Consider the following 25597-nt stretch of genomic DNA (forward strand, 5'->3'; position numbering starts at 1 on the left):
TCTATTAAATTGTCTGATCCTGTATCCACAGGCTAGGGAGTGGCCTTCAGAGCATATTTTATTTCCCTTCAGCTCACATTCATTCTGATGAAACTATACTTAAAATCATCCCACAGTAATATTTTAAAATTTAAATCCTACTTTTAGATCTCCAGAACCAAAGATAGCTAAAGGCTGGACAACTTTTAAAGGTTATCAGTAGAAATTAGTATCTTGTAGCAAATTTCTTATGCTAAAGGAAGATCACTTCTTTAAGTATTCCTGAGATGAATCCTTCCTTTAACTTATCACTATTCTCCCCACCTTCAAAAACATCCCCCCAAATTTCAAATTATATTGTTAGCTTCATTTGAATCATTTCCAACTAATCTGTGTTACTCATTAGCTGCAGACTAGGAAACCAAGCACAGTATTCACCTCTGTCAAGGGCTGAATACAGCTATAGTGCCCAAGAAGACAAACCCTTGAGCAGTCATCTAAACTCGTAGGTCACATGTGTAAGAATGTGACTGATCAATCACTTTAGAGAATGATTCACCACTGAAATCATAAAGCATCTTTTGATTTACAAGTAGGTATAAAGTAGGCATACATTATAACACTAAAAGTAACACCCTGGATTCTACAATCTAAGTACCACCAAGGCAAGGACTTATGCATTTTGTATATTGCTGTTTCCCCAGCCTCAGAATAGTTTCTAGCACATACTAAGCAATCATTGTTGAATGAAGAAATGGACTCCCTCTTGCAAGAACACCAGAATCACAACTAGCTACTGGACAATCATAAGCAGGAAGACACTGGAACAAACCAAAAAAGATACCCCATATCCAAAGACAAAGGAGAAGCCACAGTGAGACGGTAGGAGGGGTGTAATCACAGTAAAATCAAATCCCATAACTGGTGGGTGGGTGACTCACAGACTGGAGAACACTTATACCACATAAGTCCACCCACTGGAGTGAAGGTTCGGAGCCCCACATCAGGCTTCCCAACCTGGGGGTCCGGCAATGGGAGGAGGAATTCTTAGAGAATCAGACTTTGAAGTCTAGTGGGATTTGATTGCAGGACTTCGACAGGACTGGGGGAAACAGAGACTGCACTCTTGGAGGGCACACACAAAGTAGTGTGTGCATCAGGGCCCAGGGGAAGGAGCAGTGACCCTGGGGAGACTGAACCAGACCTACCTGCTAGTGTTGGAGGGTCTCCTGCAGAGGCGGGGGTGGCTGTGGCTCACCATGGGGACAAGGACACTGGCAGCAGAAGTTTTTGGAAGTACTCCTTGGCATGAGCCCTCCCAGAGTCCGCCATTAGCACCACAAAAGAACCCAGGTAGGCTCCAGTGTTGGGTCGCCTCAGGCCAAACAACCAACAGGGAGGGAACCCAGGCCCACCCATCAGCAGAAAAGTAGATTAAAGTTTTACTGAGCTCTGCCCACCAGAACAACAGTCAGCTCTACCCACCACCAGTTCCTCCCATCAACCATCCTAGATAGCCTCATCCACCAGAGGGCAGACAGCTGAAGCAACAAGAACTACAATCTTGCAGCTGGTGGAACAAAAACCACATTCACAGTAAGACAGACAAGATGAAAAGGCAGAGGGCTATGTACCAGATGAAGGAACAAGATAAAACCCAAGAAAAACAACTAAATGAAATGGAGATAGGTAACCTACCAGAAAAAGAATTCAGAATAATGACAGTGAAGATGATCAGGACCTTGGAAAAAGGATGGAGGCAAAGATCGAGAAGATGCAAGAAATGTTTAACAAAAACCTAGAAGAACTAAGGAACAAACAGAGATGAACAACACAATAACTAAAATGAAAACTACACTAGAAGGAATCAATAGAATAACTGAGGCAGAAGAACAGATAAGTGACTTGGAAGACAGAACGGGAGAATTCACTGTTGTGGAACAGAATAAAGAAAAAGAACGAAAAGAAATGAAAACAGCCTAAGAGACCTCTGGGACAACATTAAACACAACAATATTCACATTATAAGGGTCCCAGAAGGAGAAGAGAGAGAGAAAGGACCAGAAAAAATATTTATAGAGATTATAGTCAAAAACTTCCCTAACATGGGAAAGGAAATGGCCACCCAAGTTCAGGAAGTGCAGAGAGTCCCATACAGGATAACCCCAAGGAGAAACACACTGAGACACATAGTAATCACATTGGCAAAAATTAAAGACAAAGGAAAATTATTGAAAGCAGCAAGGGAAAAACGACAAATAACATACAAGGGAACTCCCATAAGGTTAACAGCTGATTTATCAGCAGAAACTCTACAAGCCAGAAGGGAGTGGCATGGTATACGTTAACGAAAGGGAAGAATCTACACCAAGATTACTCTACCAGCAAGGATCTCATTCAGATTCGATGGAGAAATCAAAAGCTTTACAGGCAAGCAAAAGCTAAGAGAATTCAGCACCACCAAACCAGCTCTATAACAAATGCTAACGGAACTTCTCTAAGTGGGAAACACAAGAGAAGAAAAGGACCTACAAAACAATTAAGAAAATGGTAATAGGAACATACATATCGATAATTACGTTAAATGTGAAAGGATTAAATGCTCCCACCAAAAGACACAGGCTTGCTGAATGGATACAAAACAAGACCCATCTATATGCTGTCTACAAGAGAGCCACTTCAGATCTAGGGACACATACAGACTGAAAGTGAGGGGATGGAAAAAGATATTCCATGCAAATGGAAATCAAAAGAAAGCTGGATAGCAATACTCATATCAGATAAAATAGACTTTAAAATAAAGAATGTTACAAGAGACAAGGAAGGACACTACATAATGATCAAGGGATCAATCCAAGAAGAAGATATAACAATTACAAATATATATGCACCCAACATAGGAGCACCTCATACATAAGGCAACTGCTAACAGCTGTAAAAGAGGAAATTGACAGTAGCACAATAATAGTAGGGGAATTTAACACCTCACTTACACCAATGGACAGATCATCCAAAACGAAAATAAATAAGGAAAGAGAAGCTTTAAATGACACAGTATACCAGATAGATTTAATTGACATTTATAGGACATTCCATCCAAAAACAGCACATTACACTTTCTTCTCAAGTGCACACAGAACATTCTCCAGGATAGATCACATCTTGGGTCACAAATCAAGCCTTGGAAAAGTAAGAAATTGAAATTATATCAAGCATCTTTTCTGACCACAACACTATGAGATTAGAAATGAATCACAGGGAAAAAACGTAAAAAAAAAACAAACACGTGGAGGCTAAACAGTACATTACTAAATTACCAAGAGATCACTGAAGAAATCAAAGAATCAAAAAATACCTGGAGACACACGACAATGAAAACACAATGATCCAAAACCTATGGGATGCAGCAAAAGCAGTTCTAAGAGGGAAGTTTATAGCTATACAATCCTACCTCAAGAAACAAGAAAAATCTCAAATAAACAATCTAACCTTACACCTAAAGGAACCGGAGAAAGAAGAACAAACAAAACCCAAAGTTAGTAGAAGGAAAGAAATCATAAAGATCAGAGCAGAAATAAATGAATTAGAAACAAAAAAAAAAAACAACAGCAAAGATCAATAAAACTAAAAGCTGGTTCTTTGAGGAGGTAAACAAAATTGATAAACCATTAGCCAGACTCATCAAGAAAAAGAGGGAGAGGACTCAAATTAATAAAATTAGAAACGAAAAAGGAGAAGTTACAACAGACACTGCAGAAATAAAAGCATCGTAACAGACTACTACAAGCAACTGTATGCCAATAAAATGGACAACCTGGAAGAAATGGACAAATTCTTAGAAAGGTATAACCTTTCAAGACTGAACCAGGAAGAAACAGAAAATATGAACAGACCAATCACAAGTAATGAAATTGAAACTGTGATACAAAATCTTCCAACAAACAAACTCCCAGGACCAGAAGGCTTCACAGGTGAATTCTATCAAACATTTAGAGAAGAGCTAACACCCATCCTTCTCAAACTCTTCCAAAAAATTGCAGAGGAAGGAACACTCCCAAACTCATTCTATGAGGCCACCATCACCGTGATACCAAAACCAGATAAAGATACTACAACAAAAGAAAATTACAGGCCAATATCACTGATGAATATAGATGCAAAAATCCTCAACAAAACACTAGCAAACAAAATCCAACAACACATTAAAAGGATCATACACCATGATCAAGAGGGATTTATCCCAGGGAGGCAAGGATTCTTCAATATACGCAAATCAATCAACGTGATACACCATATTAACAAACTGAAGAATAAAAACCATATGATCATCTCAATAGATGCAGAAAAAGCTTTTGACAAAATTCAACATCCATTTATGATAAAGACTCTCCAGAAAGTGGGCCTAGAGGGAACCTACCTCAACATACTAAAGGCCATATATGACAAACCCACAGCAAACATCATTCTCAATGGTGAAAAAGTGAAACCATTTACTCTAAGATCAGGAAGAAGACAAGGATGTCCATTCTCACCACTATTATTCAACATAGTTTTGGAAGTACTAGCCACGACAATCAGAGAAGAAAAAGAAATACAAATTGGAAAAGAAGAAGTAAAACTGTCACTGTTTGCAGATGACATGATACTATACATAGAGAATCCTAAAGATGCCACAAGAAAACTACTACAGCTAATCAATGAATATGGTAAAGTTGCAGTATACAAGATTAATGCACAGAAATCTCTTGCATTCCTATACACTAATGATGAAAAATCTGGAAGAGAAATTATGGAAACACTCCCATTTACCACTGCAACAAAGAGAACAAAATACCTAGGGATAAACCTACCTAGGGAGACAGAAGACCTGTATGCAGGAAACTATAAGACACTGATGAAAGAAATTAAAGATGATACAAACAGATGGAGAGATATACCACATTCTTGGATTGGAAGAATCAATATTGTGAAAATGACTATACTACTGAAAGCAATCTACAGATCCAGTGCAATCCCTATCAAATTCCCGATGGCAGTTTTTACAGAACTAGAACAAAGAATCTTAAAATTTGTATGGAGACACAAAAGCCCCCGAATAGCCAAAGCAGTCTTGAGGGAAAAAAACGGAGCTGGCGGAATCAGACTCCCTGACTTCAGACAATAGTACAAAACCACAGTAATCAAGACAATATGGTAGTGGTGCAAAAACAGAAACACAGATCAATGCAACAAGATAGAAAGCCCAGAGATAAACCCACACACCTATGGTCAACTAATCTATGACAAAGGAGGCAAGGATATACAATGGAGAAAAGACAGTCTCTTCAATAAGTGGTGCTGGGAAAACTGGACATCTACATGTAAAAGAATGAAATTAGAGGGGCTTCCCTGGTGGCACAGTGGTTGAGAATCCTCCTACCAACGCAGGGGACACGGGTTTGAGCCCTGGTCCAGGAAGATGCCACATGCCGCGGAGTAACTAAGCCAGTGTGCTACAACTACTGAGCCTGTGCTCTAGAGCCTGTGAGCCACAACTATTGAAGCCCACGTGCATAGAGCCCATGCTCTGCAACAAGAAGCTACTGCAATGAGAAGCCCACACACTGCAACGTAGAGTAGCCCCTGCTCACTGCAACTAGAGAAAGCCTGCTCGCAGCAACGAAGACCCAACACAGCCAAAAATAAATAAATTAAATAAATAAATTTTAAAAAAAAAGAATGAAATTAGAACACTCCCTAACACCATACACAAAAATAAACTCAAAATGGATTAGAGACCTAAATGTAAGGCCAGACACTATAAAACTCTTAGAGGAAAACATAGGAAGAACATTCTTTGACATAAATCACAGCAAGATCTTTTTTGATCCGCCTCCTATAGTGATGGAAATAAAAATAAACAAATGGGACCTAATGAAGCTTAAAAGCTTTTGCACAGCAAAGGAAAGCATAAATAAGACTAAAAGACATCCCTCAGAATGGGAGAAAACATTTGCACACTAATCAATGGACAAAGGATTAATCTCCAAAATATATAAACAGCTCATGCAGCTCAATATTAGAAAAACAAACAACCCAATCTAAAAATGGGCAGAAGACCTAAATAGACCTTTCTCCAAAGAAGACATACAGATGGCCAATAAGCATATGAAAAGCTGTTCAACATCACTAATTATTAGAGAAATGCAAATCAAAACTGCAATGAGGTATCACCTCACACCAGTTAGAATGGGCATCATCAGAAAATCTACAAACAGCAAATGGTGGAGAGGGTGTGGAGAAAAGGGAACCCTCTTGCACTGTTGGTGGGAATGTAAATTGATACAGCCATTATGGAGAACGGTATGGAGGTTCCTTAAAGCAACTAAAAATAGAATTACCATATGATCCAGCAATCCCACTACTGGGCATATACCCAGAGAAAACCATAATTCAAAAAGACACAGGCACCCAATGTTCACTGCAGCACTATTTACAATAGCCAGGTCATGGAAGCAACCTAAATGACCATCGACAGAGAAATGGATAAAAAAGCTGTGGTACATATATACAATGGAATATTACTCAGCCATAAAAAGGAACAAAATTGGGTCATTTGTTGAGACGTGGATGTATATAGAGAGTGTCATACAGAGTGAAGTAAGTCAGAAAGAGAAAAACAAATATCGTATTTTAACGCATATATGTGGAACCTAGAAAAATGGTACCGATGAACCGGTTTGCAGGGCAGAAATTGAGACACAGATGTAGAGAACAAACGTATGGACACCAAGGGGGGAAAGCGGCGGGGGGTGGGGGTGGGGGTGTGATGAATTGGGCCATTGGGATTGACATGTAGACACTGATATGTATAAAATTGATGACTAATAAGGACCTGCTGTATAAAAAAATAAATAAAATAAAATTTAAAAATTAAAAAAAGCTTTTGCTTATATACACAAGTTATTTTTTTCCTTAGAATTTGAATCTCTAAAACATTATGGTGATGATTATTATATAACAACCCCAAATAGTTAAAAGCCTTCCTAAAGTGGCTTATCATAATTCTTTCACATATTTTAGTGAGGGAATTTATTTTTAAAAATCTTAATAATAAAATCAAGTATGCAGTTATAAATGAGATCAAGATAGGCTGATAAGTTACAACAAATATATTTTTTCTGTGTAATGCATTTGCATCTATACATATGAATTAAAATAGCCATTACCTTATTAGAACTTGAGAGAAATATGAAATGAGATTTATTTTCTTAATGTTCAGAATTTATTTTCTTATTATAACTATAGGAGCATGATTGCGACATTATCCAAATGAATTGTTCAGTACTTTTACTGATGTAGTAGCTATGTGCTTGAAATATTTTGCAAAAATTCTTGTTAACAACTCTCTTATTTTTGCTCATTTTACTTATTTTCATCCAATAAAGCCATGTGAACCAATAAAAAAAAAGAAAAAAAGAAATGAATTCATTTAAAAAGCCAACTCAAAATTTCCCTAATGCAACCTGCCCACTCTCATTTATCTTGTAATGCATTCTGACCTGTTTTATGTGGAAACCTATCCTCCATCATTTTTGGGGAAGCTTCGATTTCTTTCCTTCAATGGCACAAGCCATTGTTCTTGAGGCACATATATTGAGTTTTTACACACTTTTGCCATCTTGCAAAATATTTTTTGATAGTGACTCTATCCAGTTAAAATGTTAAGCTATACCCTTCTGTCTATGCCTTCCTCTGAGCATTAACACTGTTATCTGTGAACTTTATACACCATCATTAGGTCACTGTTGGAAACATAAACAACAATGGGCATGGAACTGACTCTAGTTGTGGTAACAAAGTCCCAGGTAACAGTGATGCCCTGGCAGGCACTCTGAGTCAGGAGCATAATGGCCCTTTATTAAAACACTTTCACATCTCACTTGATCAGGTACGTGATCCTTATAAAGTTGCTTAACCTTTCTAAGGTTCACTTTCTAAACTACAAAACAAGTTAATACTGATAATTACCTTCTATGGAAGAATTAAAAGAGATAATATAGCTAATACTTAACACAGTACTTGATAGACAGTAATCACTCTAAATTTTAAATACTGAACTTTGTTCAAAAATAAATATTGGGCTTCCCTGGTGGCGCAGTGGTTGAGAGTCCGCCTGCTGATGCAGGGGACACGGGTTCGTGCCCTGGTCCGGGAAGATCCCACACGCCGCAGAGCGGCCGGGCCCATGAGCTATGGCCGCTGAGCCGGCGCGTCCGGAGCCTGTGCTCCACAACGGGAGAGGCCACAACAGTGAGAGGCCCGTGTACCGAGAAAAAAAAAAAAAATACATTTTAAACATGCTTAAAATGTCCCTGATACCTGAGATCACAACAGCCAGAAATTAGTAAAATTAAATATTAAAGAGATAAGCAATCTTATTTTCTGCAACTTCTTCAGGCATCTTTCTTAACAAAGAAAAACTAAATAATACATTAAACTGGAAATGTTATAAAACTCTGAAAATGAGAAAGAACTTCAAATGTGCCAAGGCTGGGTAATAAAAAGTACAAATTTTAGGCAATAATAATATTAAATTTAAGTAAAATTCAAGATAGATACTGGCACTATTTTCCCACAACAGTAAAGAAAACTATATTGCAAATTACCTGGAGTTGACAGAAGGTGTACTGAATTTGGGACATGGAGTTCATATACAAAGAGAAACAACAGCTTACAAATGAGTGCTCATAATGACAACTAACCAGAGATTTAAACATTATCATCACCTGGCTGTAGAAAAAGTAGCCATTGTCCAGGAGGAAGAAATTTTCTTCTACCCTCCTAGGTTCTCTGGCGGGTCTAACAATTAAATTGACATGAGACAGATTAAGAGGAGAAAATCAAACCAAAGTTTAATAACATGTAAACATGAAAGAGACCCAGAAAAACCAAGTAACTGCTCAAAATGGCTGAAACCCTCACCCTAAATACCATCTTCACCTAAAGACAAAGGAGGATGTTGGGGTAGGAGTTGGGACTTCAAATGTGAGGAAGGCATGAAGATGGAAAAGCAAATGTTTGGGAAACAAATGTTTGCTAGGCCTTGCAGAGACAATGGGACACAGAGTGGACTCTAAATTTCCAAGAGTCTCGCCCACCACACCTAGCCTGTATTCTTTGCAGATATTTCTGGTGATAGCTCTATTCCTGTTATAGGTTCTCTATCTAAATTCTTCAGGCAGTTAGGGGCAAGGTCAAAGGTGCTTCCAGAGGCTTTTTGGCCTTGATTGTTTTCAGCTTGAAACTGCATGCCAGAAACATTTTGGGGTAGCTAATTTTGTTCCCCTGCACCATCATCAATGTAACTATTGCACTGAATACCAGTTTTCCATTTATCGAAATTATCTTAATTTTTTTTAAAAGATATACCAGGTTTAAAATATTCTGTTCAAACTGGAGAATTGGTTAAAGTCTTATAGGGGAGCAAAACTTGCCATCCCAAAATGTCTTTCTGGCATGAAAATTACTTTTGATCTGAAACCAATCAAGGCCCAAAAGGATGAAACTTGACCTTCCCCCAGCTACCTAAAAAAATGTCAGTAGAGGATCTGTTCCAGGAAGGGACCTATTACCATAGATTAATTATAGTATGAACTACGTATGCAGACAGGGAGGAACCTAGCGAAGTTTGTTAAAAATTCCTTTGTGTCCTATTGTCTCTGCATGGCCTAGCAAACATTTACCAAACATTTGCTTTTCTATCTCCTTGTCAATTGCCTCTCCTTCTTTGAGGTGCCAAACCACTATCCCCAACATCCTCCTTAGTCTTTAGCAAAAGATGGTATTTAAGGTGAGGGTTCCAGCCATTTTGGTGAGTTATTCAGTTTTTCTGGGTCTCTCCCATATACATGTGTTAGTAAACTTTAGTTTTTCTCCTGTTAATCTGTCAATAATCTCATGTCAATTTAGTTCTTAGACCAGCCAGAAGAAACTAGAAGGTTAGAGGAAAATTTCTTCCTCCCCAATAGTCTCTTAAGAATTTTTTTAAATGGATATATCTGGATCTATCTAGTATAGTAAATGACAAATGGAGGAGGTGAAATGAGAAGGAATTCTAATTAGATATAGATAGCAAGGAGCCTGTGGAGAATTGAAAAGTGGTTTTGTCTCCCCACCCCAAAAAACAAAGGCAGTAACAGGTTAGCTAAAAGCTTCCTATAGCTCACACTAGGGCTACCTAAATCAGCATGCTTTTGGTAAGCAGTTATTAATGAGGCTCCTACCTCACCTATTTCTATCAAAACACTTTAGCTGAGGTGTATATTGAAATTATTTGTTCACTCCTCTTTCTCCCCAACACTAAACTTTTAATGAATCATTAAGAGTCTTATACTCAAGAACCTTGTTCCATTTATTTTTGTTATAGTCCTGAAACCTAGAATATTGCCTAGCATACAGGAGTATGCAATGTTGGCTATTCTGCATTTATTTAACCAATGACATCTCAATTTCACCTTTACAGCTTAGACAACTTTTTTTTTTTTTTTTTTTTTTTTTTTTGTGGTATGCGGGCCTCTACTGTTGCGGCCTCTCCTGTTGTGGAGCACAAGCTCTGGACGCGCAGGCTCAGCAGCCATGGCTCATGGGCCCAGCCACTCTGCGGCACGTGGGATCTTCCCAGACCAGGGCATGAACCCGTGTCCCCTGCATCGGCAGGCGGACTCTCAACCACTGTGTCACCAGGGAAGCCCTTAGACAACTTTTAATAACATTACTGTGAGAAATTTTCTTCTAGAAACCTGATAGTTCTTATAGACATTGTCATGTTTTAAAAATTTTGTGTCTTCATTTCTGTGAAGATCTATAATGAAATTAATAAAGGCTGAGTCTGGATCATCTGGATGCTACCTTACTCCTTAATACTGTCCTATGATTTCAGTGTTTTTGACTGGGTTGGTATCAAACAACAAACCTACTTTAATTGTTGCAGGCTAATACTAACAGAAGCAGAGTACCTTGAAAATTACATTACAGCATCTGGAATAAATGAAGGTTATGAAGCAGTTCGAGGAAAGTAGTGTAAGAATATTAGCATGGGACAGGACATTAACAGCACTCTGAATTGAAACTCACACTATATTATCTATACCATATTCACACTAGCAAGTGGCAATTTAGTTTCAGTATTCCTTTTCTGTCACATTAATATTGTTAGGTTAAATTTTGTTAGTTTGTAACATTATCTTATAAATCTGTTTGTATTTTACAGTTATGTATGAGTAGATGCATAGTAAGTTAAGATCAGGTTTTATGTTGTACATATTTAAGATTATAAAATGTAATATGTCAACACGGGGGGTTTCATTTCTGTTTAAAACAGTCCTACGTATTGCTCTTGATTGAAAAACACATTTTCAGAATTCCAAAATGTGCTTCAGGGTCTCTAAACACAATGAAATCAGTATTTTTGGAAGTTCACAGACTTCACCAATTTCCCAAGGGAAGTCCAAGATTCCCAAAAGATGAGAAATCAGTTTTGGAATAAGTAATTTGAAAATTTGGTACTTACTGGGAAAGCACCATCTCCTAATCTCTTAAGGTTCAAGGGAGGATGCTATCACTGAATTTTTCATGATTTGGTGAAAAGTTCATGATCAACTTCTGTTAAAGGTTTCACTGCCTTCAGCTAAACATATGTCCTCTGTTCAACTAAGCTAAGCACTTCATTTTCTGCTTATTTTCATCCTGGACTTCCCATTTATTATCTACCTTGTTAGACAAATACCATTCTACCCTTCAAGAGTTAAGAAATTAGAAGCTTACAATATCGTGGGTACAGATAAACCTTTCTTAGTTCTATTTATTTAAATAATGCTTTGTTATCAATATATTTCCTACTGATACCCACCACTTGAGCAGAGAACCTATTTGACCAATCTTTGATTCAAAACTGCTACCCTTAATAAATCATGTATCAAATGGTATCAACCATCACACAGAGTTTATTTAACGGGCTTGGTGCTTTTTAATAGGAAACCTAGCCCCACTTTTCTTCATTTCCTAACAGGCATTAATGGAATTCCAATGTCATCTATGCATCACTGCCTCCAAATGAAGAGTATACTTCTATCCTTCTTGTAAGAAAATTCTCAAAGAACAGGATTACTACTTAATTATAAGGCATAAAAGATTCAGTATCTAACTATGAAACCATTACTATGCTTTGCAAGTTCAAAGAGGAATGTATTTTGAAAAGAGGCTATCAACGTTTTAAGAAAACTTATCCTCATACCAAAGGGAATGGCTTTTTTAAACTTAATATCTGTAAATTAAACTTTTAAGAATTTTTAAAATACACTTCACAAAATTAAAAAAATGTTAAAAAAATTCAGGGAATGTGGTTTTATTCAAATCTATTACATTAAATAGTCAAGGAGCAAAGTGTACATAAAACAAACTTAATGTTAACTGTAACTACCTTCTTTTGTCCCTGCCTTGCAATATAAAGGGAATAAGAGGTGTTAATTAATTTTTCCTGTTATTTGCATAAGTGACATGAAAATATTTTTTAAATTGTAGTTGAAGACATTTGTAGTTCTTGGATTAAAGAGACTAGATACTGCCAAAATTAATAGTATTTAGTGGTAGAGTTTCTTTTTTATTTATTTATTTAATTTCCCTTTTGTCTATTTAATAATTAAATGCAACCAATCTCAAAATTGTACTTATTCCATTTTTTACACTGCTTATTCCTTCTACTTGACTCTCTCCTGTAATCTCTCCTATAAACTAGACTCTAATTTTTTGAAAATCCCACACAATTCCCAAATTCAAAAATTCTTCCCTGCTACTCTACTCCCCAGTAAGTTTCCCACTCTCAATTTTTTTTGTATATAACCTGACATTTTATTTTTTTCCCCAGAATGCCTTTATTTCTTACATGAACGTTATATCTTTCCTGTTGCCCTACCACAAACCCTAGAAAAAAAGAAGGGTGTGAATAACTATTTATTGATACAATGGAACTTATATTTTAGAATTAAAAATGCTCCCTACACCTACACTCCCACTGCTCCCAACACTTATTAGTTAAACCCTTATGATATACTTGGTTAGAGGTATTTTCATTTACAGTTAAAAAGTATAGTAATGAGGAAATATTTTTCAAAACTAGTTTTTGAGTAACAAAGTACAATAAGTCATACATAAGTACAGATTAGCATAGACATTACAGTCACCTGCTAAATTTTTCACATAATTTATTATCACTTCACATTCAATTGTTAAGATGGCTTCTTATAAACAGGGATAACATTAAGCTAACTAATGAAAAGGGGGCAAAACCATGTCTACTTATATCTCTGATTATATAGTCTATTTCCATTCAAGAAAAACGATTATTTAACTGTTATATATTTTCATTTTTCCTACAGTCATTAAAACAAAGTTTTTTTTCCCTGAAACACTCTTTTCTTCTAGAGAACTGTTTTAATGTCTGAAGCAGAACAGTTATTAACCCTTTGAAGATGAAAAACAATGGCCTTCAAAAAGCAATTCTAAAAGATCATGGTCTCAGGACCCTTTATACTCTTAAAAAGTATTCAGAACCCCAAAAATGCCTTAGTTGGACTACCTATATTGATATTTACTACATTTGAAATGGAAACTGAGACATTTAAAAAATATTAATTAGCTTAAAAATAACAATTCAATAACGTTTTAACATAAATTTGTTTTCTATTAATAATACTTTCCAAAACAAAATATAATTAATGAGAAGAGTGGCACTGCCTTACATTTTGCACATCTTTTTTTTTTTTTTTTTTTTTTTTGCGGTACGCGGGCCTCTCACTGTTGTGGCCTCTCCCGTTGCAGAGCACAGGCTCTGGACGTGCAGGCTCAGCAGCCATGGCTCACGGGCCTAGCCGCTCCGTGGCATGTGGGATTTTCCCGGACCAGGGCACGAACCCGTGTCCCCTGCATTGGCAGGCGGACTCTCAACCACTGCGCCATCAGGGAAGCCCTGCACGTCTTTTTAATGTCTGGCTTAATAGGAGAAGCTGGATTCTCATATTTGCTTCTTCTTTCAATCTATTATGATATATTGTTTTGATTGAAGTGAAAGAACAAAGCCTCTAAATAGAAATGGATTTTAAAAGGGGAGAAGAATCTTAATAACCTTTTCAGAGAATTACTGATCGTTTTCTTGGCTATTAAAACAAATTCTCAGGCCCTACCATACCTACTAAATCAAAAACTCTGAGCCTGGTGCCCAGCAATCTGTATTTTAACTGGCTCTCTTGATGATTCTAATATACTCAGAAGCTTGAGGACTTCTGATCTACTTTATACTGACTAATACAACTCTCAGACTCAGTCAGGTCATCATGGAAGGGACAGTGGCAAGATGAATCACCTAAATGAATTAAAACTCATATTCAGACTAATGGTTAGTTTCCTTGTGTTGTTCAACATCATTACCTTAAAATTTGGCACTTCTTTTTGTTCTGGGGTTACTATAAACATAACTTTTTTAATATTTTAGTTTATGAAACTTTGAATGGTTTAAAATACATTAAAATGTAATCTCTCCCCAAATTATTCATTTCGAAGCAAAACAGTGTCTAGCCAGCATTAAGGAATATATCATCTGATAAAACTTACATTAGGGCTTCCCTGGTGGCACAGTGGTTGAGAGTCCACCTGCTGATGCAGGGGAAACGGGTTTGTGCCCCAGTCCGGGAAGATCCCACATGCTGCGGAGCAGCTGGGCCTGTGAGCCATGGCCTCTGAGCCTGCACGTCCAGAGCCTGTGCTCCACTACGAGAGAGGCCACAACAGTGAGAGGCCCGCGTGCCGCCAAAAAAAAAAAAAAAAAAATTAAATAAATAAACAAAAAACAACAAAAAAAACTTATATTAAAAAATTTACTGCTAATCTACACTTTTACTTCAGTGACTGAATTAAGCTTTGCCATATAAAAGGTAATCCGAAAGGAAGTAGATTGCTTTCCCTCCATAATCTGACGTCAAATTTTTCTAACCAGCCTATATATATTACCTGCAAAGGCATGGCTTATTTCAGCTTCCAGATATTTTACTGGAATGTGTGCTTTTCTCTATTTGTATCCCATACAAATCCAACACATTCTTCATGACCCAGTCTAAGTTACTCTATCCATAAAGTAATTTGCACCTCCTTAGGTAAAAAGAGTATAGCCCTTTATCATTTTTTATTACCTCTAATGAGAAGATACAATGTTCTTCTCAAACAAACTTAAAAAAAAAAAAGCAGCCTCTGGCTTCCCTGGTGGCGCAGTGGTTGAGAGTCCGCCTGCCGATGCAGGGGACACGGGTTCGTGCCCCGGTCTGGGAAGATCCCACATGCCACGGAGCGGCTAGGCCCGTGAGCCATGGCCGCTGAGCCTGCGCTCTGCAACGGGAGAGGCCAAAACAGTGAGAGGCCCGCGTACCGCAAAAAAAAAAAAAAAAAAAGCCTCCACAAAAATTAACATTTTCCTTATGATAGGTTTCAGTTAACATAAAGACTGACTTCCTGATACTAAATATTTAAGAAACTTTCAAAAGATCAGATTTTAAATAATGTTAAAAAGAAAATTATTCACATGAAGACAAGTTCTCGTTATTTAAACATCTAAAGTAATGATCAATAAAGACTAAAAAAGTACTTATGGATAAAAAGGGCAGGTCTTATGTGCTTGGCTCTCTTTTCCATATATCAACTGAGAAATACAAATCAAACTGGTAAGTAATAGTATATCCACAATCTATAGTAAAACTAAGTTTTGACAGGAAACAGATTTTTCTGAAACCCTGAGCATAGATTAAAATGACATGAAAAAACCTAGTTCATTTACTTATTTTCAAAGCATTTACTAGGTGCCTACTACGCACAGAGCTTTTTATACTCCTTTCTCTCATGTTCCAGAGAGTAAACAAGCACATATACTACTAAAATAATGAGCCACTCAAAAGAGATTTTAGAGGGCAGTAAGTTACAGGAGTTTGGATTTTAGGGTAGAAAAACTTTTTGAGATATATTATTTCCTTATCTCTAAAATTATGATTACAAATAACAGCTAAATAAGCTAAATAAGGAAGGCATTCTTATTTCTTGGTGGTGAAATACACAAACAAAACCGTAATAGTTAGCCCACAAGGAATGTTTACTATGTGCACAGTACCATACAAAATTCTACCATATTAAATCATTCAACCCTCACATCAGGAGAGAGTTCTACTATTATTTATGCATTGAGGAGAAGAGACTGAGACACAGATATATTAGATAACTTGATCGGTCATACAATGGTGGAGGGGCAACTTAAACACAAAGAATTTGACTTTAGAGCCTGACATATTAACTCCTATGTGAAATTGTTCCCCAGAATTAAAAAAAAGGAAGTGAATCAATTGTACATAAAATTAAAGAATGATAAAGAAGATCAGGATAGGAGATGTATTGAAAGCAATGTGCAATTAGGATTAAAATGACTATTTTTCTTTGCTGTGAGCTTTCTGACAAAAGGCTCAAAGGGTATTACTCTGAAGTGCCACCACAGACAAAAAAGCTACCACTCCTCTCACTATATAAATAGATAAGCCCAGGTTAACAAGGCCATCTTTATGACCTACAAAAAACTTTCCATTTACTACAGATACCCAGTTCCTACTTCTCTTTTGTGAATGTTTTTCAATTATTTACATATTAATTTTATATGTTAATTATATCATACAGTCTGTATATCATAAACAAACAGCACGTTTTTCAGTTATACTGGTCCTTTTTTTCCCCCCTCAAATTCTCAAAAAGAAAAGCAAAACAAAACTTTTTCCAAAGAGTTGGGATAAACTCAAGTCTAATTTCATTTGAGTCCTGCCACAATTGAATTACCCTGAATAAACTTCTTAAAACTTCCTCAAAGAACAGCAACTCTGAAAAAAATTCATTTTTTCCTATCCTGTATCACAGCTTAAATTTTGTAGTTTCTTGCCAAAATAATATATTAATGCATTAATAAGAGAAATATCATTCACCTCAAAATATGCTTGTAGAAAACCGTAATATTGACAAAGGAATTTCCAGACTTTTACATTTGTGATAGACACACAACGCCCTCTGCTGCACAAGTTGAGGAAACTTCAACCAAGTTAAAAATACCCACAACCAACTAAAGCATGGGCAAAAAATTTCTGAGAAATCTGAAATTGAGACTTATATTTTGCATTTTTGTACATTACCATTGTACAGATTTTGAAATTCTCTATAAGTGGTGAAACATTTTCCTCCACACATTCCTGAAGTTCTTAGTCTGACCCTTTTCTGTCTCATCTATATTTACAGGCGGAACAGTGTGTATTTAGGGTGAATCCCCAAAAGACCACAGTGAAATGAAATCTGGGTGTCTCCTTCCTCTCTGTTCCATCTCTCATATCAGGGAACTGGGCACTGACAAATCAGTAGTACTCTGATTATAATTCCAAACCATCTAAACCTGTCCAAGAAACACACACACACACACACACACACACACACACACACACCTGCCCAAGCTGGAAAATGAGAATAGAAGACAAAAGGTATTTTATTTTGAAGAATGGGAGAAATGCTATTTATCATTAATAAAAGCTCCATCAACACTGAGAGACTGGAGAGTTATATAAGAAAATCTAAAGTTCTAAGTTTTTAATATGTTATGGTCTGTGTTGAAGGCATAATGGATCCAAAATATACAGTGGAAGATGCTTCATAATATTCAAGGCATTTTTAAGTACAAGCATTGAAATCTATTTCCTGCAATGAAACACCTTCAAAATTCATTTTAAATATGTAATAGTTGTCTAGGGCTTCCCTGGTGGTACAGTGGTTGAGAGTCCGCCTGCTGATGCAGGGGACACGGGTTCGTGCCCCGGTCTGGGAAGATCCCACATGCCACGGAGCGGCTAGGCCCGTGAGCCATGGCTGCTGAGCCTGCGCGTCCAGAGCCTGTGCTCCGCAACGGGAGAGGCCACAACAGTGAGAGGCCCGCGTACGGCAAAAAAAAAAAAAAAATGTTAATAGTTGTCTAAACTATACAAAGTCAAATTATAATATATGTAATTAATATAACTCGAAACTGTTCTGAAATATGGACTGTTAGTAAAAAATGAGTAGACACACAAACATTTTAAAATAAATCATTATAAATTTCTTGAAGTTGAGGAATGTATTATATACTTCCATTTGTCCTGACATAATTGGTCTTTCCTTATACAATCCAATTTCATTCAAACTAAATCCAAAAATTTAAAACACTTATCCTAGTGAGGAAGATGTAAAATGCTTGTTGTATGATATAAGTGTATGAAATTATTAAAGAGCAGTTAAGAAGAAATAACTCAAAGAAATGCTGTTTTAAAAGAGAGAGAATGTGCCTCTTATCTAGCACATTTTTAGGTAAGCTTAAAACAAAATTTAGAGCACCCTCTAGTGGAAAACCGGTGACAAGAAGCTTAAAACCTGTTTTTGAAATTTTATAATTCAATTTCCATACAAGTATCTATGACCTGGGCCAAAAAAGTATATTAGGTAGACCTTTCTTTCCAAATCTTACTCTTAAAGTATCCCCATCAATACACACAGACACACACAAGACAGAGCAGTTCTCAAAGTCCAACAGAAAATGTTCTATTATTTATCAATTTCCAGAAGAAGAGACAAGTAAGATTTGTGAATATAACATAGATCTAATGTTACTCTATACATTAAAGAATTCCACTGTGGTTATAATGATAACAATATAAAAACAAATGGAATTATTTTGGAAGTCTGATTCTTGTGGTTAAAAGATTCAACTGAAAAAGAGAGCTAAGAAAACAACACAGGAAAACTTTTTCCAAATTATAATTTTTTCCAAACACAGCATAATGTTTTTTTTTTTTTCTGCAGTATGCAGGCCTCTCACTGCTGTGGCCTCTCCCGTTGAGGAGCACAGGCTCCGGACGCGCAGGCTCAGTGGCCATGGGTCACAGGCCCAGTAGCTCTGCAGCATGTGGGATCTTCCCGACCGGGGCACGAACCTGAGTCCCCTGCATCGGCAGGCAGACTCTCAACCACTGTGCCACCAGGGAAGCCCAGCAGCATAACCTTTTATAAATATCTTTTGCTAAATTAGTAAATTTGGCAAGAACCTCCAATGCAATCTGATTATACTCCTTCAGGCTTTGGTAATTAAAGGGACTGCCTGGCATTAATACAGACACGGTTCCCACATGCAAATTTTACCAGATAATTTTTCACACTAATAATTTAAAACTGAATATATGAAATTCCAGACTACATGAATTAACATGGTTACTATATTAATAATTAGTCAGGCTACACTCAATTTTGGTATCAAAATTTGGAGGAATACTAACAAACTACATAATGTCCTTACCTGAGAGACTATTTTAAGTGTACTTTAAAATCTATTTTCTGTGAAGGGCTGAAGAAACTTGGATTATTTGGCATATGGAAGAAAAGGCTACACAGAAGAACAGAAATATTTATTAATTAATTCAACAATGATTTATCAAACATTTTAGCTAGGTATTGTTCAAGGCTCTGGAGGCACGGTGGCAAAGTGCATGGACAAGGTCCCTGCTCTCATGGAACCTACATCCGGAATGGGAGAGGATGATGATTAAGAAGTCAACAAGCTCCACGAGGGCTAGGATTTCTGTCCTGTTTATTTTGGTATCCCCATCACCTAGAACAATACCTAAAATATAGTAGGTGCTCAATAAGCATTTGTTGAATTATATTAAAAAGATACCTTCAGCTAGTGATAAGTGCTATAAAGAAAACAAAACAGAATAATAAATAGAGAGTAATGGAGAGGGGTGGGGTGGCAGGTATATAAATATTATTTGACTGGAGAGTTAGAAAAGGATACTCTAAAAAGATGCCAGGGCTTCCCTGGTGGCGCAGTGGTTGAGAGTCCGCCTGCCGATGCAGGGGACACGGGTTTGTGTCCCGGTCCGGGAAGATCCCACATGCTGCGGAGCGGCTGGGCCCGTGAGCCATGGCCACTGGGCCTGCGCCTCCAGAGGCTGTGCTCTGCAACGGGAGAGGCCACAACAGTGAGGCCCGCGTATCGCAAAAAAAAAAAAAAAAAGATGCCATTCAATCTTAGACTTACTCACCGAAGTCTTGAAAGATCTGAGAGAAGAGCTTCCCAGGAAGAAGAAACAACAAGGGTACTTGCCCAAGATAGGAGTGATTTTACATTCATACATTCAAACCTGTTAGTGTAGGCAAGCCACAATGGCTACAGTAAAGAGTTCAGATTTTAATCATACAGTTTGGGCAAAAGATATTGGTGGTTTCAAATGGGATAAAAGCAGTGGAAATGAAGAGGGGGTAACTTCATGATTTATTTTGGTGAGCAGCAGATACAATTTGATAATAGATTCGATATGTAAGATGAAGCCAATAGTGCAATTAAAAATGACTCCCAAGTCTGGGGCTTAAACAACTGAGTAGGTGATGTTACTATTTATTAAGATGAGGAAACCAAGTGAGGAGCAGCTTATCAGGCAGGTAGTGGAGGAAGAAAACAACTTTTATGACTAGCTGTATAATATTTAGGATTTCAGGTAAACAGCTAATGAAATGGATTGAAATAGAGTAAGTTTGGAAGTTGCACAGAGATGGTGTTTAAAGCCATGGGGCCAAGGAGTTATTAGGAAGAAGGATGAGAATGATTATTCCACCTAACTCCAAGGGGAAAAGGTAAAGAATTAAAGATAGAGGTTAATGTGAGTTCAGTGTTGTTTGATAAGAGAAAGAACATTTAAACATTCTAACTAGAGCTGTACAGTAAGAGATTGGACTGCTTGCATACATTATGGGCTTCCCACTAAAGGAGGCATTTCGAGAAGTAAGGGCTAGATGACCATCTGTAGGATTTCTAATAAAGCAGTTCTTACAAGGGATGGGAGTTTCCCTGACATGTCCTTCCAAGGTACCATATAAAGGGACTTCAATTTAAATTCACTTATGCAACTTATTTTCTTATGAAGTAGATTCCAGGGCAAAAATCACTGGCATATAAAATGTATATTTGCTATTAGCCATTATTTGTTACCTGTTTTTGTCAGCAAAAGGTTATCCAGGTGCCTGTCTCCAACTCCAAGAATATATGTAATCACGCAATATCCAGCTGCAATAACAGTTCAAAAACAAAAGACAAAAGAACTGTGAAAAACACATGCAAACCAGGTTATACATACAACTGAATACAACAGCAGCTTGTGCTACTTTAATTTCAAATTGATTACTACTCTTTCTGACTTCTTACCTAAATTCTCAAATTAAATGTGTAATCTTTGACTCTATGAAGAGGTTATCACTTGAAACTCAAATTATTATTTGCAACAGAGGAAATACCCTGTAGAATTCTGTCAAATTACAAAAGTCACTTTAATCAAAAGTTAAATGAGGTTTCAGAAACCTTAATTATAACATGTGTCTATTGTTTCTCATTTCAAAGTAGATATGTTAAGAATGACAGTGAAAAAAAAAGTGTCTGCAGAAACACACATAATGAAGTCAACCATCCCACAACCATCTTATCTACACTATAACAAAAGTAAGTGTAGAATTAAAAAAAAAATCTTTAGAGAAACAATCTTGAAGTGCCAGCAGATAGAAAAACAAATGAATTCACGTGAGTGGTAAAGGCATGTATGAAGTTCACATAATCAGCATAATCCTCTAAATTAAGAAAAATTACCTGAGCAGGACAAGGGGCAGAGTCACTGTCTCTACCTTTATTCTCTTTTTCTTTCTCTTCTAAAGTCTGGAAACCTGGCGCATGATGAAAGTGCTCAAAAAATTTAAGCAAACAACACCTGTTTGAAGCCGTTTTTTTTTCTGTTCTGTTTCCCGCATTAGTAACTTAAGAACAAATGCAACTTGCAAACACACATATGACTATGCCAGTATTTACAAACACATGTTTATTTCAGACACTATGTAGAAAAAAGATCGGACCACCTGTTAATAACCAAATTAATCCTGTCTAAATTCATTAATATTAAAGTTCATTTGATTCAGGTTCTGAAGGCCATTATGGAAGTCCAAAAGTGGCTTAAGCAATGACATCCATCATCAGATTAATCTTCAATTATAATTATAAACAAAGTTACAATTTATTGAAGGCTAGGTTCTTAGCTAGGCACATTACATTCATCATGTCTAACCCTTTTAATGATGTCAGTTAAGTATTATAACCATCCTTCAAATTAAAAAACCTAAGGCTCCGGAAGTTAACAGGATTGTCGAAGGTCACTGGGCTGGGGTTTAAACCTAAGTTAGACTCTAACATCATTGCTTACGCCACTTTTGCACTGTACTCTGTGTAATTCCTCCTTCCCAAAGTGGTTATTTTGATGGATGCAACATTCAACAAGATATTTAAGCTCAAGTATATTTGTTTAGAATAACTCACCATACCCTGATTCTAGATAAAATTATATATTATATATATTTCAAAATATATCCATATGTAGAGAATGAATGAAAGATAGCATACTATCATTCAAAAAAATGCTTCTAATCATATTACTGGTCTACTAATAATTTTCACTTAACTGTAACAAATCAGTTACAGTTGACTAAACAAATCAGTTATTCTCAAAATATAGTCTGTAGTGTGACAAGGACTACTAGTTTGCCAAAAACACAATATCCTATGTACACTGCTTCCTTAAAAGAAGACCAAACTAAGATTTCTGGGGCAAGACTGTACCTACATAAAAGACTACATTTCCCAGCCTCACTTGAAGTTAGGCCTGTCCAGAAAGCAAATGTAGTTTTGTGGTGAGCATTTTTATAGAGGGAGCTGACCAAGAGAATCAGAGACCTTGGTTGACACTAACATCCCTAAAGAGTTAAAACAACAACAGTAATGGCTTACATCTGGGCTTCTTACAAAAAAAGAATATAACTGTTACGTGTGTAAACCACTATAGTTAGATTATGTTAACTGATGCTGAATGAAACTGGTAGTTGGGCCACTGGGGGACTTGAGGGTTATTTACATAAAGGATGAGCAAATACAGCTTGATGGCCCAAATTGGTCCCCCTCTGTTTTTATATTTTATAAAGAAAGTTTATTGGAACAGAGCCATGCCCATTTATTTCAATATTTCTTAAGCACTATAATGGCCTGGTTGAATGGTTGCAACAGAGACCACCTGGCCTGAAAAGTATAAATATATTTACTATCTGAAAGGCTTTAGGGAAAAATTGACTGACATTTGATCTAAGGCATTGCTACCCAAAATGTGATACACAGACTGACAGTTTCACTACCACCTAGAATCTTGTTAAAAATGCAAACTCTTAAGCCTTACTTCATTCCTATTGCATCAGAATCTCCAGGGGCAATGTCCAGAGAGTGATTGTTATATATATCAAAGTTTGAAAAGCCCTCTCTAGTGTTCTAATGCATCTAAGAATCCCCTGGGAATCCTCTATGCAGATTCTGATCCAAACAGCAGGGAAAAGGCCTGAGAGTCTGTAATACGAACAAGTGCCCAGGTGAAGCTAATGCTGTTGGATTATACTTGTAGTAGCACTGCTCTAAAACTGCTGTAAAATATGCAGTTCCACAAATGACTAAAGGCTCTCCACTAAAAGACTAGTAAGTGACTTAACTGAAGGATATTAAATCTGATATTGGTAAAGAGAACTGAGAACACATTAGAACTTAGCACACTGAGTTCTCTAATAAGGGATTCACTTAGAAATCTGGTTGCCACTTGTCAAGGATACAAAACTCCTACTGATAATATGCATATGAAGATAGCTGAAATTCCTGCAATTTTCACAAAGAACAACATTGTGTTATCAGTGCATCTGAGTTGTTACATGGTACCAGTTACCTTCTTATTAATTATAAATTACAATTAGTTTAATTTTTATCACTATTTACTTTGTTTCAAGTTGTTTAGCTATCTCTAGGAAAGTAATGATTCACATACACAGCAACAGTATTTTTGACCAAAAATTTTCATGTAACTAGACATGTATGAATTATGCCTGTCTCTGCTGATAAAGCAAGATGGTTTTTTTAAAATTTTTTGCGGTACGTGGGCCTCTCACCGTTGTGGCCTCTCCTGTTGCGGAGCACAGGCTCCGGACGCGCAGGCTCAGTGGCCATGGCTCACGGGCCTAGCCGCTCCGTGGCATGTGGGATCTTCCCAGACCGGGGCACGAACCCGTGTCCCCTGCATTGGCAGGAGTACTCTCAACCACTGCACCACCAGGGAAGCCCAGCAAGATGTTTTTATAAACTACTCTTTATCATCAAATTTGGTTTTTCAGTAATATTTCATGTTATTACTGGATTATTTTCCAATGGAAATGGAAAATGTTTGAAAAAGAGCCTTTTACCCTGCCTCAGTGTGTTAAGGTCATAAATATGTTGGATGATCATTTCAATAAATGTTTTTTAAGTCAAGTGAGACAGCATATGATCTTTCTCTCTTTCATATATATAAATGGTGGAGATGAGAATTTGGGGTGTTTCAATAATTCAAATGTCAACACTTAAAAGATAAAAGATTACATCTTGAAAAAGGTATCTGAGGCAAGAGTAGGATGATCCTTCGAAATTTTGAGGATATAAACAATATTCAGAATGATTTGAGATGGCACAGAGTAGATCAGAAGAGTTTCAGGAAAAATGAAGTTATTTTTTAACTATAATGGAAACACTATACCTGTCCAAGAGAATCTCGTCAAAAGGATGCTATTCATTAGTATTTGGACTTCATGTGAGATACACACACAAACATCTTGAAACTGGTTTTATAAAACAACTTTGACTTAAAGCAAAATACAGAGAAATATAGACAACTAAACAATACTATCTCCCTTTACTAGTAAAGATATGAGTGTGAGAATAATCAGTGTTCCCACATTTACTTGCATAATATAGATTTGACACCCTGCATAATCTGGAAAAAATGTCACCATAACTAATCGCATTCTTTTTACACTTTGCCAAAAACCTAAAACATTACTTTTTAAAATGAAAGTTATAATACATGCATCTATGTGATAATGCCCAACAATCAGATTCTAGTACAATGTTGCAACTTATTAAGCACTGAATCCTCTAATGAAAAATTCAAATGGCTTTCAACTTGCAACATTACCTGGAATGCTACCAAACTCACCGAAACACACAAAATTATTTTGTAACACAGCAGTATATATAGAAAACAGAAGGGAATTCAAAATAAGATGAAGAGAAGGCCTGCCATCAAATCAGTTATCAGGATATGAATAAATATGAAATGCTTTTATTAGGAAGAATATCTAATTTGAAGTTAACTGTCCAGGTACAATCTAAATGGCTATTTTTTTTTACATTAAAAAAAGGCATATTTTCGTTAGCTCATGGGAAAAAATGGAACATTATATAAAAGACACAATACTATGACATTTAGCACATATTATGAAATATTGTTCCAGTACTTTTTTTAAGTGAGCAGGGTTTTCAAAATTTAGTCAATACTTATAGGTTGTGTGCATATATACTTTAAGTAGAAAAAGTTAACATTTCTTTATTAAATAGATT

General features: G+C 36.6%; 1 protein-coding gene across 5 annotated transcripts in view; it reads right to left on the bottom strand.

Moving 5' to 3' along the window:
• PIK3C3 (phosphatidylinositol 3-kinase catalytic subunit type 3) overlaps nt 1–25597 on the bottom strand; it is a 153876-nt gene that overhangs the window by 18373 nt on the left and 109906 nt on the right. For 4 of the 5 annotated variants that reach the window (XR_010933046.1, XM_067699228.1, XM_067699227.1 and 1 more), the window contains one exon: nt 21092–21166. Coding sequence is in view for 4 of the 5 variants with exons in the window: in XM_067699228.1 (XP_067555329.1) it covers nt 21092–21166 (75 nt within the window). In the remaining variant the exon portion in view is untranslated. Of the gene's footprint in view, nt 1–8274; nt 8821–21091; nt 21167–25597 lie in introns of those variants that run through there. The other variant, XM_067699229.1, reaches the window with a different exon arrangement.

The sequence above is a fragment of the Pseudorca crassidens genome, chromosome 12 (genome assembly GCF_039906515.1).
Source record: "Pseudorca crassidens isolate mPseCra1 chromosome 12, mPseCra1.hap1, whole genome shotgun sequence".
NCBI lineage: Eukaryota > Metazoa > Chordata > Mammalia > Artiodactyla > Delphinidae > Pseudorca > Pseudorca crassidens.